General features: G+C 33.7%; 1 protein-coding gene across 6 annotated transcripts in view; it reads left to right on the top strand.

The window, feature by feature from the left end:
* The window catches only part of NAV3 (neuron navigator 3), a 295341-nt gene that overhangs the window by 81175 nt on the left and 195025 nt on the right, over positions 1-19141 (top strand). For all 6 annotated transcript variants that reach the window (XM_054696195.1, XM_054696193.1, XM_054696194.1 and 3 more), the window contains exons 2-4: positions 728-845; positions 1483-1535; positions 17260-17332. In XM_054696195.1, coding sequence (XP_054552170.1) covers positions 728-845; positions 1483-1535; positions 17260-17332 — 244 coding nt within the window. The remainder of the gene's footprint in view (positions 1-727; positions 846-1482; positions 1536-17259; positions 17333-19141) is intronic.

Genomic DNA, 19141 nt, shown 5'->3' with positions numbered 1-19141 from the left:
ATTTTATATGATTTCCACTTTTCTGTATATTGTGATTTGCTATTAAAGAGTTGTCTCTATGCCAAATTTCCAAACTCATGGCTTTATTATCCATCCCTAATTCTATATTGTTATATCTATGTACTAAAGACATTTTCTTTCCCTATTCTCTTATATAAACACATGTCAAGAGGTTTAAATGAGAAATGACAGTCAAAACAAAATAGTTTAAGCATTTGCAATTTTTTCATAAAATGATGCCAAAATATTGTCACATATATTATCTCACATGACAAATTTAATAAAGTCTTCTCAGAGAAACACACATTTTTATAGTAAAATTCTACATAAATCCGTCCAGGTGACTTTCTTTTACAACAACAAGCAGGATTATTTTCAAAGCAGGATTATTTTCAATACAATAGAACTAGGGGAAAGAAAGAGCAAAGCCAGTCTGATTTGTAAATGAGAGTTTCCTAAATAGTCATAGAGCAATGGGGTTTTGCTGTGTCACAAGTGACTAGTCAATGGTTTTGAAAGAGAGTGAATCATCACCCTTTGAAATGAGATAAGTCCCAGAAAGCTGTTTAAAACATACTTTACAACTATTTCCTTTTGAGTCATGACTTCTTAAACTGGAATGTGATCCAGAATAGCTTCCCTTTGAATCCAACATTTGTCTTAAGCATTTTTATTGTCTTGCTTTTCCCTTGTCCCATATCACTTCTTCCCTTCCTCTGTTCAACAGATTTACACTGACTGGGCCAACCACTACCTGGTAAAATCAGGCCACAAGCGACTGATCAAGGATTTGCAACAGGACATTGCAGATGGGGTACTGCTAGCTGAAATCATCCAGATTATTGGTAAGAACTGCCATCCGAGAAATACCATGCAAGTCTCTTTCCCCCTGCCCCACCCCTTTGGTAAAATATATTTAAATTGAATACATACAAACTTGGTCCGTGTGTCTCTGAGATTAATGTAGATCTCTTGTGTCTTAATTATGTGAGAATGTTTGAGAGAGGCAGTTTGGCCATACTTTCAAATTTCTCTTCATGTATCTCTACATACACTGAATTGTCAGAAATGAACGCTTCATTAAACCATATGTCTCCCATGTGTGCATTTCGTTAGCTGGAGCAACTCATATACTCTGAGATTCCTTGAAACTGTATCCTGATCCAGCAGGGACAATTGTGAAAGCATTCATGTCAACAGTCATTTGGCACAGGCTAAAGAATTAGCAGCAACTTCCTTCTCACTCACTTGTTTTTTTTTTTTGTTGTTATTGTTATTCTTGTTTTTGCCTGATTTGTGCACATGGAATTGGCAACTGCTAACAAGTGGGTCCTCTTTTTCAGGGCTTGGGAGACAGTGAATGTAGCAGCAGCATTTTGCTCGGTGTTTTTTTTTTCTTAGTTTCCTTTTTTTTGTTTTTCACTTCATTGCTTAAGCATGTCATTCTTTTTTTCTCTCTTTTACTTTATTTTTTGGCTTTAGCAAATGAGAAAGTTGAAGATATCAATGGATGTCCTAGGAGTCAATCTCAGATGGTAAGAATCATATTTATTCTAAATATAATGCTTATCTTCACTTCCAGATTTTATTGCATGTGTAAGTGGACTAGAAGTTCCTTTTGCATGTTTTTCTGCTTGTTTAAGAAACCATTTGATCACTTTCTACTATATGTATTTTGGGGTGCTATTTATAAACAAGTGATAACATCAATAGAGTTGAATATGTATGACTCCTGAATAACGTAGTTCCAGTTTGCCTATCAGATCCTTGACTTTTTTTTTTTTTTCTGTTCTGATATTTGAATAGTTTAACACTGGCTTTGGTAGCAATAGATACCATTTCCAATTTTAAGTTGAACATTTTTATCTGAACAACTGGTTTGAAGAACAAAACCTGCCTTGTGCATTTAAAAATATATAAATAGTATTTTCTTTACTCAAAGAAGTCCAATATAAACACATGGACTCTGCAACACTTTTAGAAATGACTCTAAAGGCATGCTGCTAGAAGTTTGCTGATTGTGAGATATGATTCATTGCCTTTTCCAGAAAGCAGTTGATCTAGATGTCTGTCCCTCCCCCAGCCTTTTCCTGTCTTTGCCACTGGTAAAATTCAGGGTTTTATAATAAATAATAGATTGAATAACTGCAGTGATAAAAACTCACTCCTTTTTAATTCACTGGCCACAATACAAATTTATAGGACAACCTAAAACACAAAATGTTTTCACTGAAGTTACATCAATAGACATAATCAGGGATGATAGCCAAAATCTGCAAGATGAGGGTACCTCCAAAACCCTTTTCAGCACAGAATAGCCATTTTAAAAATAAACTTATTGAATTCCTAATTGTCAGAGACCAGGAGGATGAGAAAAGGTACCTTTTTGACCTGCTGCTCTGCTTTTCTTAGTGCCAGAAAGCTGAAATCTGAAGTAATGAAAGGAATTTATTTTAAAAGAGTGATTATCCAGCATGTCTGGTGTATGTGTTTTAATCAGCACTCTGTGAACCTATTACAATGTCATGAAGTCTGTATAACTGTTGTGAAAAAAAATAAAAAATTTAAAATACCTCAGATTTAAGGAACTTCCTGATTACTTACTTTGGGCACAAACGTGTGTGTGTGTGTGTGTGTGTGTGTGTGTGTGTGTGTGTGGCAATTATAGTTCTTTTCTGAAGTCTTACTGAAAAAAATTATAATACCTTCAGACTTTACAATAATAGCTGTGTGATGTTGGAAAAAACACATAACCTCTCTGAGTCTCAGCCTTCTTATTTGCAAAATAACCCTGATTAGAATATGACAATAGATATAATTATGAACATTTTTACTACCTATATTTGTATGAAAATGCAGGAAAGTTTTAATACAAACTTTATTGAAAACTTATTCGTGAATCAACTAATACCTGTTAGAATATTTTTAGAGATTTATATTAAAAATACCTGCAGTCCCTGAATATCATATATTTTTCATAAACCCAAGAATGCTGGTTTTTACTTTCATTAGTTCAGCAAAATGCTTACCTTCTCTGTTGTCATTTCAATTTTATTCTGAGTACAGAGAATTCGTAAACAGGCAAGATAATATTTTAAGAGAGAAAAAAGGTTTCCAAAGCTGCTAACTCTGGATGGAGACTTAGTCCATAGATATCTTTCTAAAACATTGATAAGTTTGTGAAACTATTCTGAGTATCAGCCCCTGTATTTTTTAAATTCTTCATACTCTTCATAAGACCCCAAATTAAAAAAAAAAGACCCCAAATTAGCGTCAATAAAAAATAGAAAATTAAAAGCAAAAGAAATGCATATGTATGAATTTTTTTTCCAGCCAGATAAATACTAGTTGGAATCATATTGAATTTTGAGTAAGATTTGCTTGGATCCTTTGTTTTCTGTTTTTCTTTTTTTACTGTGGTGATTTTTTAATCTGAATGATCATGCCCTCAATGTGTCGGTTGAGAAGAATACATACGACATAAATGTCCTATTTTGGTTGAATTATTTTGCCTCTGTTCTTAAGAATTAGCATTGCTAAGTTATTACTGAGTAAAAACTGAAGATTTTAACAGAGAGGAAAGTAAAGAAAATTCTGATAGCATGACTAGGCTTATGGATGTCATATATCTGTTCCAAACAGGATGTTGCTTGTTTCCTTATTGCATAATAACCTAGATGTGCTACATTAGTAATAATGAGTGTTACACTTATTCATAGAACTGCATTGGAACATCTTTTTGTATATTTGATCTTTTATAGCCTTTGCTTGCTGTTTGTGTTTCATAACAAAAGGAAAGGTAAAACTAGTTCTATTGCTATTTCTAGTCACAAACTGTATTTAAATTTCAGACTTGATAACTTTTATTGTATCATTTTAAAACTTTAAGGCTACAAATGCTCTTGTAGATTGAAAGAACAATATATTAATGAATTCCTATAGTAGCCAGGTAGTTTATATTTAGTCAATAAAAAAATAAGCACCAAAGATACCAGGTATTGGGACACTCAAGGACCAAGGAGTGCATATTTAAATTAATGATAGTGATGATGTTACATAGGCAAGGCAAAAAAGATTATGAAGGGAGTAGATTTAGTGTGTTCCAGAAACAGAAAAATCAGTGTAGTGTGAATATAGTGAGATGTGTTTGGAGGGGCTGATGGGAGTCAGATCATGTAGAGGCTAAAGTAAGGAGTTTGTGTCAATTCTTTTAAGTTGGTTGAGGAGCCTCTGAAAGACTTTTAAAGCATGACCTAATATAAATATTTAAAAAGATCACTTGTGTTTCTTTCTGGGAATTGTAGAATATGTTAAGTTTTTATCTGCAATTGGATGTGGGAGATGAAGAATGTAGGGAATATAAATTGGCCCCAAAATTTTGACATGAATGTGTAGTTGGCTACCATTAAACAAGATAATTATTATAAAGGAAGAAAATTTCCTAAAATATGAAGTAGGGAAGAGGACAGATTCATATTTTGACAAGTAGAGTCTGATGGTATCCATTGGAACAGCAAGTCGGAGATGATAATCAGGTAGTGTGTTTTTAAAGATCAGAGTTCATAGGTAGTGATTGAAGTCATGGAGAAGGGTGAGATCTTGCAAGGACTGTGTAAAATCAGAAGGGAACAAGGCTGAGGCTAACCCACTGGATAATGTTCAAAATAAATGTGCTAAATAGTGGTTTTGGAATCAGAAAAGAGAAAGTGCAGTGAGAGAGTAAGCTGCATCATCAGGAGAGTGGATCAACACATGTGAATTACTTACCCATAGGGTAACTATGATAGCTTTAAAAAACCCATGAGTTATGGCAAAATGTGGCAGATTCTGTCAAATGCTATGTGAAACCAACTAGTTGGTGTTTGAGAATGAGGATGTTAGTTCTGGTAATTATATAGGCATTAATGATAGTTTTATAAAGTGATTGTATGTCAGGGACTAACTGGAGATGCAGATACCCTTGGCCTTTAAATAACATTTCTAGAAGTTTCCTATGTAAGAAGACAACACACACATACACATATCTGCATATCGATACCTATGTATATAGTTTGAAAGGATGGTAGGGTGAGGGTTTTTTGGGGGGGGAGTTTGGGGAGTAGGCAAAGGAGGAAGTAATAAGCATAGAAAGGAGATTTCAAGGGATTGGGGAGACTAGTATTGATGCCAGATCTTTTTTTTTTTTAAGATTTTTTATTTATTTATTTATACAAGCACTGGGTACAGTCAGAAGCACGGGAGGGTGCGAGAATTCACCAGAGCCAGAGCAGGGAGCAGAACAGGCAGAAGGACTGAAGTACACTGCTGAGGGGAGCAGCGGGCGGCAGGAGAGGTCTGCGTGTCATGTGGGACCCGTGCCCAGGGGCCGGGGATCGAACCGGTGCTGCAGAGGCTGCGGGCATCTTCGCAACCCAGCGCTCAACCGCTGTGCCACCGGGGTGGCCCTGATGCCAAATCTTAAAAGAAGTGGCAGAGGAAGAGATTGTAAGTCTTTGTGAAAGACTTAATGTTGGAAGGAAAAGTATGTGTCATGTCACATGGGGATATGACTGCATGAAGATGGAGATAGAACAGAAATTAAAGATAATGACTTCAGAACATTAGATAATACTTATGGGCTCTTTGCCATGTGATTCTATATTGGTTACCATATAAAGAAAAAATCAATTATGGTATATTATAATAGATAAGGACAATTCAACAATAATTCTTTTAATAACATGGCCAAAGGGCACTTATTTAAAAGAAATTTGAACTTATCTTTTTGACAGTGTATTAGTATGATTATTGAGAGATGCTGATTTATATTTATTCTAAGTGTTAAAGATATGTTATGTTTCCTTAATAAATTTGAAACTAGACTTGTCCTGCTGAAAAACAGAACTTAGTTGTTGGCGCTTATTCAGCACTATATTTAACCTCATTGAAAGATGAAGTTACTAATATGGATAGCACCTGTTTAGTAATTTCTAGGTGGGTGCTATGAGGATTCAAAATATACACTGCATGCCACAACTTTGGTGAGATTACATGAGGAAATAAATTAGTAAACTATAAATACCAGGAATGTCCAGAATGCCCAGAAGATTAAAAATAGCAGAAAAAAATGCTCAACATTTATTTGAAATGCAGAGGCACAAGTGTAAGATTCTTACACAAAAATGTAAGATATGTAAGGGAAAATTTGTTTTGATAACAATTTTTTCCTTGTTTTAAAATAGACTTATATTTAAGGATCCTCACAAATGGAGAGAAGGATTAGGAAAATTGACTATGTGAGCTAGTTGCCAACTGTGAATTAGATTTTTATGGTATGGCTAATTCTGGCCAATATGACTCTTTGCTACGTTGTCCCTTTGCTTTACCCTGGTAGCTCAATTGTTTTATAATTGCTTTTAATCAGCCCTATTTTTTATCATATTATGTTGTCTAACATTTGATGATAAGAGGGATTTTGAAATGCTTTTTACCCATTTTTTATTCCTAGTAGATGAAAATCACCTTTCTGTGATTAATTAATTAGTTCATTCCATGTCCCCAGGGGCTGTGACTTACAGAACCCTCAGCATTAGGGACTTCTTTATTTCATTTCTATCTTTACAGTTTTCTGGACAGTAAAACTATTCTTGATAGTAAAAATACCTGGTCCTTTTATTGCTATTCTCTGTTCTTTACATTTTTAATTCTAAATTTTAGTCATTGCTTGTAATCGCTGCTCCTTTTAAAGGTGCTTTTTTAGTTAAGATGAGAAGATGAGGTTCATAACCAAATAGGGATGAAATATAATATGGGAGTGCTCTTAAAGGTTTAATCAAATTTTATAAATGGCACAGTACAGGATTGTAGCACTGTGACTCAGAGGAGTGGAATATTGCTAAGTTAGTCCATTCACATGATCCCCTGCCATTTTTGAAACTGTTCATCTTCTGGAATGAAGAGAGAGTTTCATGAAGACAAATGTTTTATAACAAATATAGTTCTTATCTCTAAAAAACACTAAATAAGTATATTTACTTTGTGTTTTCTTTAATGGTTTCATTCTTCTCATATATGTTTAACCTTTGGAAAAATAAGTATTTTTTACTAATTTGGGGAAATTTATAATTAAGCTATTAGGAAAAAGTCACTCTGGCTTAAAAAAAAAACTGATTCTGTCTCTAGAAGTTGTTCTGCATACTAGTTAATTAAAGTTCAAATCAAGTAATTGAAATAACAAGGGAACATTGTGAAGTGTGTCATGTAAAAAGGACAGTGGTCACTGGAATTCTAATTCTGTGTGACCCAGGAAAAAGAATTCATTAAGTGTTCATCTCAGCTCACTTATATAATGAAGGAATTAGACTGATGGACTCTGAAGTTCACTGGAACTCTGATTTGCTAGATTAATTTTACAAAATACCAGACTGTGGGTTCTGTTCAATATTTTATCTTAGAGATAAATATATTTGGGTTTCCAGTCACATAGCTTTTAAAACTATAGACTCAGTATCATGAAAAAGATGTTTCCTGAAATAGATTAAGTAAAATTTATAAAGAAAAATAGCAGCAACAAGGAAATTATATTTTTGTGGAGGTTTTCTCATCTGTCATTCAGAAATTAAATAAATGTTGAAGCTGTAAGAATGCTTTTTCACATTCACTTTCTATCATAAATAGCTTAAATATTCTTCTTATGAGTATAAAGTTTTAAATTGGTTTGTGGATTAAGAGGAAGTTGGAATAATGTAACTAATTTTGGATTGGGTACCTAATTTTGTAAACTTTTTTCTTTCTTTTTGGAAAGAAAATATGATGGTATTTCTTTTTTGGTAATTGGTAACCTTTATAAATTTACATTAATAACCATTGCAAACTATTGTTTTTACTACATACTTCAATATCAACCATTTTCTGAAACATGTAGTGAAAGTCTTTATGCTGATATTTAACGTAAACATCTGTAATTTTATACCATGTATAGACTGGTATCCAATAAACACTGTTAATAATCATACTTAGCAATAAACATATTTTGTAACAATCTCTTCATAATTTTAGTTTTTGTTGCCTACCATAACCTAGTATTTTTAAAAAGAATTTTACTATACCATTTGAAACCAAAAAGTAGGAATTTTTAAAAATCCACAGAATATATATTCAAGTTCATGGATACTGGTGCAGTCTTTAAAATGTTTTTATATTTATGATATTTCATAGTCATTATAGCTTATAATGAAGATTTAATAGCATCCATAATTTTTAGCAGTATTAAATATTTAATGTCCTCTAATTACCAAGACATTTAAAGTAGAAGTAGTGGAATTTCCTACAAAAAATAAACTATATGATAAAATCCTAGTGAATTAATTTCCCTATCTATCAACTGATCTATTTATGCATTCACATATACAATTCTGTTATAGCACATATGTGTTTCTGTATAAAGCATTCTTACTATGTATACATATATCTATACATCCATATGAATAGATGCATATGATTAATATGGAGATAAGCTCTTTATAAACATCTTTAATCCTCACATAATTTATTGATGTGGGTACTATTTTCATCCCCATTTCACAAATGAGTAAGCTGAGGATTTAGTAGAGTTAAAACCTTTTCAATTTCTTTTAAATGTTTAAATTGTAATACTAAAATGCATGCCCAGTTTTGGACTGCAAAATTTAATTATACTATGCTGATTAATTAATATACTAACTCCTTATATCTAAACAAAGGCCAATTATACAACCACACAAACAAATAAAAAGCCAGAACAGTAAAACAAAATTTCTGATCCTCTCTTTATCCCACAACACAAAGTAGCTTGAGATGGGAAACTGCAGCTTAGTATTTAATGATGTGAGACATCTTATTAAATTGCATTGTTTACCTCCCCTCCACCTAGACTTAATAAATCAAAACTTGGAGGATAAGGGTCTGGAATCCTGAATGCCCAAAGATTCTAGCTCACCGTTAGATTTGCTAAAAGTCTCCATATATCTGCTGTTATACTGAGTGGATAATTCTACTAGTTCTCTGTGGCTGCTGTAACAAATCATCACAACCTTGGTGTAAAACAATAGAAATTTGTTCTCTTAAAATTCTGGAAGGGAAAAGTCTAAAATCAGTATCACAGTGCCAAAATCAAGGTGCTTTGCATTCCCTCCAAAGGTTGTAGGGGAAATAAATTCCCTATATGTTCCAACTTCTCATGATTTCTAGCATTTCTTGGCTTTTGGCTATATCAACTATCCTATAAGCTAATCTACCAGAATATAAAAATGTATTGGACATTTGAGAAATAATTTGGAAGCATTTAAACTTGCAAACGTAAAATATGTATATAACAAGTGGATTTTGCATTCTATTTATTTTTATCTTCAAACAATTTCATTATTACATTCAATCAAGTAGCTGTTGTGCACATATTTTGTGTCAGGTACCATGTACTAGCTGCCTGTCAGTGGTTTTTCTTTTTTTTTTTTATATAAGAACTGGGGTACAGGCCAGATGCGAGGGAGGGTGAGAGGATTCACCAGAGACAGAGCAGGGAACGGAACAAGTAGACTGACTGACGAAATACACTGCTGAGGGGAGCAGCAGAGACAGGAGAGGTCTGCCACGCCTTGTGGGACCCTTGCCGGCCAGCCGGGATCGAACTGGTGCTGCAGAGGCTGCGGACAGCTTCACAGTGCTGCGCTCAACTGCATGCGCCACCAGGGGAGGCCCTGCCTGCCAGTTTTGAGGAGAGTTTTAGCCAGAAATTAGTAGTGGCTTATTCAGAATGTCTAAATTACAATACTAAGAATCAAAATAGGAGGAAGTAATTTCTTTGGAGACTGAGAAGGCTGAATATGAATTCTGGATTTGCTATGAATTGTATAAGCTTATAAGAGTTATGGGGACTACACCTCAGGAGAGAAATCAAAGATGGTACAAAAGAGAGCAATGATGTAAGAAAATAAATTGGTATAAATCAAATGCATGCTTAAAGCTCTCTATAAATTCCCTTTCTATGCTAGGTTGTTGAGTGATACAGGAAAAAATTGAGAAGTAACTTCCAACCGTGTTCCCTGCTTCCATTGTTGACATGTATGTAGTATAGAGTTTTTGAAACTGCAATTTTTCACCTAGTGTGTAATGAAGTTCATGTGTTATAAATGATATTTTTAAATGAAATTTATTTACTATCTTATATCATTGTTCATTTTTACACAGTATTTGATTTCTGCCCTCAGATGTAGTCCCTGTAGTTCTTCCACAAACAGCAACCTTGATGTATCATCGTAGTCCCTTGTGGTCTTCCCTCCACTGTACAAATGGTATTTTTAAATAAAATATACTAAAATAGAATTTTTATTCTTTTGTTAAGTTGGAAACTAGTCCCATTTAGGCAAGCTATTAATTGCAGAATACATATGTGGAACATTTACAACGTAAAACAGAATTTGGAGAAATCAGAGTGAGATGCTTCTTCTATGAAGCTTTCCCCATATCTGTAGTGAAAATTAGTAAGTCAGTTGTTTTTACCACCACATAGTATTGCTTATAATTTTTAAAAATTTAATATATATGCCTAGTGTTAAGGTGATTTATGAATCATTTCTTGTCTTCAGATATTTTACAAGAACACAACGGTAAAAACATTATGTCATTTTTATGTCCCTTCATCATCTTTGCCAATAATAAAGTCAGTAGGTGATTAATGAATTTATCACTCATATTAAGTATTGGTGCCATGGTTTATTTAAATTTTATCACAAAGCTTAAGGTTGATGTTAATCTTACCCAGATATTTATTACCAAAGTTCAATTTTTAGTAAATATCCACAAACAAAAGTGAAAAGAGACTGTGAGCAGCCAAGTATAACTTTGATAATAATGTACAAGATGCCACCAGTTATATTTCTTTTTTTTTAAGATTTATTTATTTATACAAGAACCAGGGTACAGGCCAGATGCGTGGGGTGTGAGAGGATTCACCAGAGACAGAGTGGGGAACAGAACATGCAGACTGACTGAAGTACACTGCTGAGGGGAGCGCGGGCAAGGCAGGAGAGGTCTGTCGCACCATGTGTGTTGTTCTGCAGCCGGCTGGGATCGATCCGGCACTGCAGAGGCAGCGGACAGCTTCACAGTGCTGCGCTCAACCGCCTGCGCCACCAGGGAGGCCCCACCAGTTATATTCTTAAAGCAGATTAGACTAGAAATATTAAAAGACCCGGTGTCATAAAACTTGCAGTGTAAAGTATTTGTAAGAGTTCTTTAAAGAGCTGTGTTTGTTAATAACCCTGGATTTCTTTGGAATAGTTTACTCAACACCAAAATGAATAAATACAAGTTTTCCCAATATACACTCTATATTTAATATGTTATATACACTAACTAGGCTTAGTATGTTGAGAACACATACTGACCCTCAGGGTTAAAAAATAAAAAATGAAGGCATAAATATGCTGATGACTGCTTTTGAGTTTTCACAAATGGAGATAATGAAAATCAATTTTTGATTTAACGATTAGACTTTAGCAAGTTCATTGGATCAAAACAAACATGTAACTATGAAATTGGACAAAGACTTTTCTATTTTGAAAACAAGTGGCTCCCATTTTTCATGCAAGTAGTGGGAAATATTGAGAATAAGTCAATGCTCTTTTTTTTTTAAAGATTTATTTATTTATTTATACAAGCACTGGGCACAGTCAGAAGCACGGGAGGGTGAGAGAATTCACCAGAGCCAGAGCGGGGAGAAGAGCAGGCAGAAGGACAGAAGAACAGTGCTGAGGGGAGCAGCGGGCGGCAGGAGAGGTCTGCGTGCCATGTGGGACCCTCCTCCGGTGGCCGGGGAGCAGCCGGGGATCAAACCGGCGCTGCAGAGGCTGCGGGCAGCTTCGCAACCCAGCGCTCAACCGCTGTGCCACTGGGGAGGCCCTCTTTATTTTTTTTTAAGATTTATTTTAAAAAATAAATACAAGAGCTGGGGTGCAGGCCAGAGGCTTGGGGGGTGATAGGATTCATCAGAGACAGAGTGGGGAGCAGAACAGGCAGATTGACCAAAGTACACTGTTGAGGGGAGCAGCAGGAGAGTTAGGGGAGGTCTGCTGTGCCATGTAGGGTCCTCCCTGGCCAGGAATCAAATTCATGCTGCAATGGCTGTGGACAGATTCATAGGTTGCCTCTTAACCCTTGTGCCACCAAGGAAGCCACCAATCAATGCTCTTTAGATAACATGAGGATAGTGGCTACATCTTGAAACTGATAGCTGTGGCTCTGAGCACAATTCTGGGCATAATGTAAGATTAATAAGTATTTGAATGGGCCTCCCCGGTGGTGCAGCGGTTGTGCGCTGGGTTGCGAAGCTGCCCGCAGCCTCTGCAGCGCCGGTTCGATTCCCGGCTGCTCCCAGCCACTGGAGGAGGGTCCCACATGGCGCGCAGACCTCTCCTGCCGCCCGTTGCTCCCCTCAGCATTGTATTTCGTCAGTCTGCCTGTTCTCTTCCCTGCTATGGCTCTGGTGAATTCTCTCACCCTCCCTCACTTCTGACTGTACCCAGTGCTTGTATAAATGAATAAATAAATGTTTAAAAAAATAAATTTTTGATAAGTGAATAAATAAATCACATGATTTTATATCATAAAAACAAAAGTAAAGGTAGTGCTCTGAGACACTAATATTAAATTACAAAAATGGAAACTCCTCAGATCTAAAAATATGGACTAACTTCAATTAACTTTATTTCATGTCTTCAACAAAGAAAATATACACAGAAGTTCACATTCAGATTAACGCCAACAAAACTGTTTTTGTTGTGATAACATTAAGGGTTGTGATAGGATCAAATATCATAAGGCGCAAAGGATGCATCGTTTTGAAATTCTTAAAGTAATTGACTGGATTTAGAAATTAGAAGTTTTTATAATTTTTTTCACTTACATAGTTAATATTTGTATAAATATCTAGTCACACATAAAATTAATAGAAAGAAACAATGTTGTTTTCCTTGCTAATAAAATGTAAGCTTAAAATAGAAGGATCTGACTGTTCATGAATTACAGACATGGCTATTATGTTTTAAAATGTGTGATGTGGTAGCCACCGAACTTAGAATGAACTTATTTGTATTGCTGTTTTAATGAGAGAGAGTTTAATACCACAAGGATACAATGCAAAGAACATGAATTACATAGTGTTATGGTTCAAATAAGCAAAAGATAATATATTGCTATGACCTGAACAATCTAATTCCTGCATCCATATGGGAATAAGTAGAAATGATATGCAATTGCTTTCTTTGATGAGCTCAGATTGAAACTTGAATTTCCAAGCTTTACTGCAAATTACAATCACCTGGAGATTTTTAAAACATCCTGATAACTGCCTGCTATCTGCAGATATTCAGATTTATCTGATGTTAGACTAAATTGAGCATGTGTAGTTTTAAAAGTTCCCCAGATGATTTTATTGTGTAGCCAGTCTTATCAACCATTGACTTAAAATTTGGGAAGCAGGTTTAAGGCAATATAGGTAATTCTCAGAAATGTTGTTGTAATACCCCCCCCAAAAAAAAGACTGTGATGCCATTTTATACCGTCAGCATCATCTATTAATATTAAAGACTGTTGTACAAATCATAGTCACTACTGTTGTTCCTTGAGTACAAGTTCTGACTATGCCATATATTGTGCTAAGTGCTTACATGCATAGTTTCACTGAGTCCTCCAAGTAAAGATATTTATTAGCTGGTTTTCCTCTCATTTTTAAAAATTGAAAGAGTCAGATTAGATCATCTATATTTCAAAGTTATGGAAATTCTTTTAAATTATTTCTATTAATCCTAAAATACAATAACAGCAAATTTCCACTACACACAATTTCAATATTTTTATCAACAACTTTACCTAATGACCCAGAATTTGACTAAGCCTTTGCCATTTCTATTCCTCAATAGCTTGTCTGCTATCAGCAAGCTTAAGTTCTCTTTTGTCATCACCATATCTTTCTCCCAGGATACAAACCTTTTCTTCCTGCCCTCATAAGAGCAAAAGACTAGAATTGTGAGCCAAATGCTTTTAGAGCTTAACCTGGGCTCCGTGTTATTAATTTATCTCATAAAAAATGCATTTAGGATCTACTTTGTAGATTGGAAATGAAGTGTGGGCATGAGGAAGGGTGTAAAATGGGAGAAGTGAGTGGCTTGTTTCTTCCAGTGGAGATGAGTATGATGAGTTTTAGAGAAACTGAAGTGGCCCTAGAAATCTAAGTTGACTTAGCAGGTAGAAACACTGAATATGATTATAAATAATATTTTAAGTTATTAGTTGATTTTTGAAACTTGAATTTTTAGGCATTAAAGCATTGTCCTTGCTCTAGTTCATTCATTCCCTCAGTAGTTGTTTATAGATTTCTTAAGTTACTCTTCTAGATGTTAAGGAGAAAGGAATGGACAAAGAAGAAAAGATTCCTTATGGCACTTATATTCTGGTGGTCAAATATGTAATTCTGTCTATACATCTGTATATATATATGCACATACATACATATATATGTATACATTTGTTTATATATTTTATGATATATTTCTTATTTATATATGTTATTTATATATAATAATGGATTGATTCATTTAATTCTAATTCTGATAGTTCAATTTTCAGTTCTCTTATTTGATTTACCAGCGGCTTTGAATTGAGCTCCTTTCTCCCAGGGTGTAAATATACTTCATATGTTTTCCTCTACCCCATACTCTCCTGATTTTCCTCACATTTCCCTGGTGCTGTTGCTTTGCCTTCTCTGATCGTTCCTCCTCTGCTTTCCAGTGGTAATCTCTTAGGGCTCATTGTTCTGTCTTTTATATCTGCGCATGCTTGGTGGTTTAACCTTCTCATGACTTTTATTACCATCTGTATGAGATGACTTACAGATTTAAATCTGTTACTTAATTTTTCAGTTGAACTCCAGATTGTGTGTCCAAATGCCCACTCCGAATCTCCCTTGGAATGTCTAAAGGACCAGCAAACTTGACAATTTAAAAAAAAATTGATACCTTTTATCTAGTTATTTTTTGGTCTATTATAATGAATGGAGACTTCATCCATTTAGCTATTGAGGCCAAAAAACTTGGAGTCATTATTGACTTGTCTCTCTCTGTTAAATGCCGTAAGTAAGTAAGTTCCTACTATGTTCCTTCAAACTATAGCCAGAATCTGACCTTTTCTCCTCACCTTTACTGCCACCACCCTTCTCTGAATCAACATCTTTCACTTTAATTCCCTGCAATACCCACATAACAGGCTGCCATGCATCTATCCTCACATAGTTACAGCCTGTTCCCCAAAAAAAGAAAAGAAAAAGAAGGGGCCAATCCTTTTATTTTTATGTTTAATTAAAGAAAAAAATACGTGGAAGAGTATGAAGAACTCTAGTAGAAACTGAGATAAAACAAACAGAGAAAGTGTCTATACCTGGCTAAGAACACTTTCAGCAAGTCTGTGCCCTTGTGTTCCTTTCCAGACATTGCCTGTCCGAGTTCATCAGGACTCTATTTTGTTTATTGTCTACTTTTGCTGATATAGGCATCACATCGTATTTGCTCATTTATTGACTTATTTTGCTTATCTTTATGTGATTCCTCTAAAAGTCATTTGCTTAAAGTTTAAAGAGGAAGGTGGACTGAGATCAAGAGCAAAATTTGAAAAGAAATCAGAATATTTGATTCTTACTTCTGGAGTTGAGCACAGTAGTATATTTTAAATATCCTAAAGAGAATACAACTTGCAGCCTCTTGGATGGTACGGTCACATTTTTTTTTTTTTCTGTCTCTCCCTACATTCATTTCTTTCAAAAGGACAAGGACTAATAGGGCTCTAACCCTTTTTTCCTCTGTTGTTCCTTAAGTATTTACTGAACATCTGTTGGATACCAAGCATCATACTAGGCTGTTGAAAGGATTTTAAAAAATACATATTTTTATTGAATTAATATTGATTTATATTATTGTTTGCATTATATAAGTGTAGGACTTTGTAATTAAGTAGGGCACTATACAAGATCCATTCGGCCATGTTGTATTTAATGTCTTCAACTCTATAATTATTTCCATAAAATAATTTTAGTAAAACTTATTTTGAAATGAATAAATATAAAAATCATTTTTTTCTTCAAAGCAAATATGTATACCTTGGCTGTGATTATTTTTAAGCAAAGAATATCTCACTGGATATTATTACTTAAATTTAATTCTGTACAAAATTACATTTAGAAAGGAATGTAAATAGTTGTCCATTTTATAAGGACAGATTCTTGAATTTCTTTTTTCTTTTTATTTTCTTTAAGAGACATTTTGACCTTACTGTGAAACTAAGCTAGAGAGGACATTGGCAGAACTCCCTATGTTCTCATGCATAAATTTTGATGAGAATTTAATAAGACAGAAAACAATACCTTGCCAAGTATTAACATTAAATTTATTTACTTTATAATTTCAAGATCTATGGAATACCAAAAAACCAGGGAGATGACTCATAAAGAACTGGATCTTTATAGTTCTTACTCTTTTAAAGAAGTCATATTGTATAACTCCATGACCAAATTGAGATAAACTTGTGAATTAACATTAATCAGTCATTTGGCATTTTATTTCTCACTTTATATGGTTACAAGTTGGTTATCATATTGAACCTAACTATTTAAATGCCATGTCATCATTCCTTTAAATTACAAAGGCAGTACTCTAGTTAATCAGAGGATTAGCCAACTATAGAAATACAAATATAACTTTTGTGAAATGAAGACTTGCTGTGGCTTAGGATGAAAATATACTTCATTTGTTTCTTGTTTCAACCCTTTCGCCATCTTATTTACCTCTGGGCATACTTAGCAATTATTACTCATTGAATCTCAATTACTCACATTCTAGCATTCTACAATTCACACAAACAAGAGTCTCCCCCTTCTTGGATACTTTTGTTGATACTTATTTAAAAGCACAAGATTCAGTTTTATGTTAAGTAGGTGGGTAGTTAATCTGTAAGAATGCCATTCTTGATCAGGCCTTTATGGATTGTTTGTAAGTATGAAACTGAACAATGAAAGCTTTATATTCATTCTGCCATTAGCCAAAATAATTCTAGTTAAATTCTGGTAACTTTCTCTAGTATGAAATGAATGTAAAGTATTCATTCCTTCTTTATCTTTTTCTCTGGTTTCATTCTAGCTCTTTTATTGATTTAAATATAACCCTCTAAGTTGCCTTTTCACTGCTTTTCATGTTACAGATTGAGAATGTTGATGTCTGCCTTAGTTTTCTAGCAGCCAGAGGAGTAAATGTTCAAGGTCTATCTGCTGAAGGTAAGAAAAAGCACAGTTGTCACAATGGCGTCTGTGTTTGTAAAAGCTTTTTCATAATGTTAGAAGTGTAAAGTGGAAGTATGTAGCTTGTAAATGCAACAAAGGAGTTTGATGGAATTTCCAGAATGATAGAAACATAAATACAATGACTATTATTAATATGTGCTTTAATTATTCTAATATGTTCTGTATTTTGCAGAATTGTCCTTTACATTACCAAGTATATAGGAGGAAGGAGGAGTAACAAAAATCTGTTATTGCTAGTGCATAAGATTTTTAAAATCTTAAGTAGGCATATGGATGGACAGATAATGCTGGATAATAATGTAAATAAAAGTAAAACAGTGTAATTAATGTTTAAACATTATCAACAGCATTTCTATAGCATAATCAAGTTGGTAGTGATTATCATAAATAATTATGAGTTCTTAAGTAATTAAAGCTAACAGTGTTAATAACATACATGTAAAGGCTTTAAGGTTATTAAATATTTTTAATGTTACTACTAAAATAAAAATATAGAAAAATAGAAAAAGGACTGAACTAATTATATTTTTTGAACCAAGTCTACAAAAATTACAAGTTTACAAAAACTTGTAATACATCAAATATTCTTAAGAAATCTAAATCATGTTTGTTTCCCATTCCTCTCCATCATCTGTCATTTTATCGACCCATCATTCCTTTCTCCACCTGCCTATTTTTTATTCTAAATAAAAATAATCAGATTTATAAAAGTATGATGAAAGATTTTTTGAACTATATGAATTTTTAATAGTATATATGGCACTCTGAGAAATTTGAATTTAACATATTTTTAGAAACCCTTTCCAAATTTTGCAAATATTATTAACAAAAGTCTATTGCTAAGGTTATGAAATTGCAAGTCCTCTGGGACCTGCATTAACAACAACCATTTTAAATTAGAATAATGCAACATACCACTAAACGCTTTGACCATTTAGGTTTGTTGTTTCTGCTATAATTGATTTGTTTGATAAGATTTTTTGCCGCAGATACTGGAAATATTGGACAATATTAAGTTTGTAAATTTTGCTATCAATAAAAAATGTATTGTGCAGCTTCTGAAATATATTGGGCAGTTGGTAGAATTATTTACTTTTCTCAATTTTTTCTGTATTTAAATTTCATTTTAAATTCATTTTTTCTGTACATTTTTATAAAATTATATATAATATAATTGCTTACATTCCATGGCCAGAAAACAGTTTCCAAGTTAACTGGTGGTTCTGTTATTTGGAATAAAATTTGATAAAATTTCCAAGGATATTATTTCATCTCCTACATGATTAAATCCTAAATGATTAAAGGCAGACTAGAAACACTACTTGTTCATTCCTTGTCTCTTAATTCTCATGTTACATCCTTTATTAACATAACACTATGATATTAACATTAATACTATTTATGATATTAACATAACACTATTTATGATATCCTGTAAAACATACAAATGTCTAATTTTTTTCAGATTAATAATACATATATAATAATAAAAAGAAATTTAAAGAAAAAATTCCTATAACAGCATCATTCAGGATTAGAGGAAAAATACTACTTTCTCACAGTTGCCTGCATTGATCAGTCACTCTTTTATGTTATGGCAACTATGAGGAAGGCTTAGGGATTATTTATTTTTAAGATGTATTTATTTATGCATACAAGAACTGGGGTACTGACCAGAGATGTGGGGGGTGAGAGGATTCACCAGAGACAGAGCAGGGAACAGAACAGGCAGATCAATTGAAGTACATTGCTGAGGGGAGCAGCGGGCGAGTCAGGAGAGGT

The sequence above is a fragment of the Talpa occidentalis genome, unplaced genomic scaffold, assembly GCF_014898055.3.
Source record: "Talpa occidentalis isolate TD23 unplaced genomic scaffold, MPIMG_talOcc4v2.1 talOcc4.16, whole genome shotgun sequence".
NCBI lineage: Eukaryota > Metazoa > Chordata > Mammalia > Eulipotyphla > Talpidae > Talpa > Talpa occidentalis.
The sequence above is the reverse complement of the archived record's forward strand: the minus strand, read 5'-3'. Positions and strand labels throughout refer to the sequence as shown.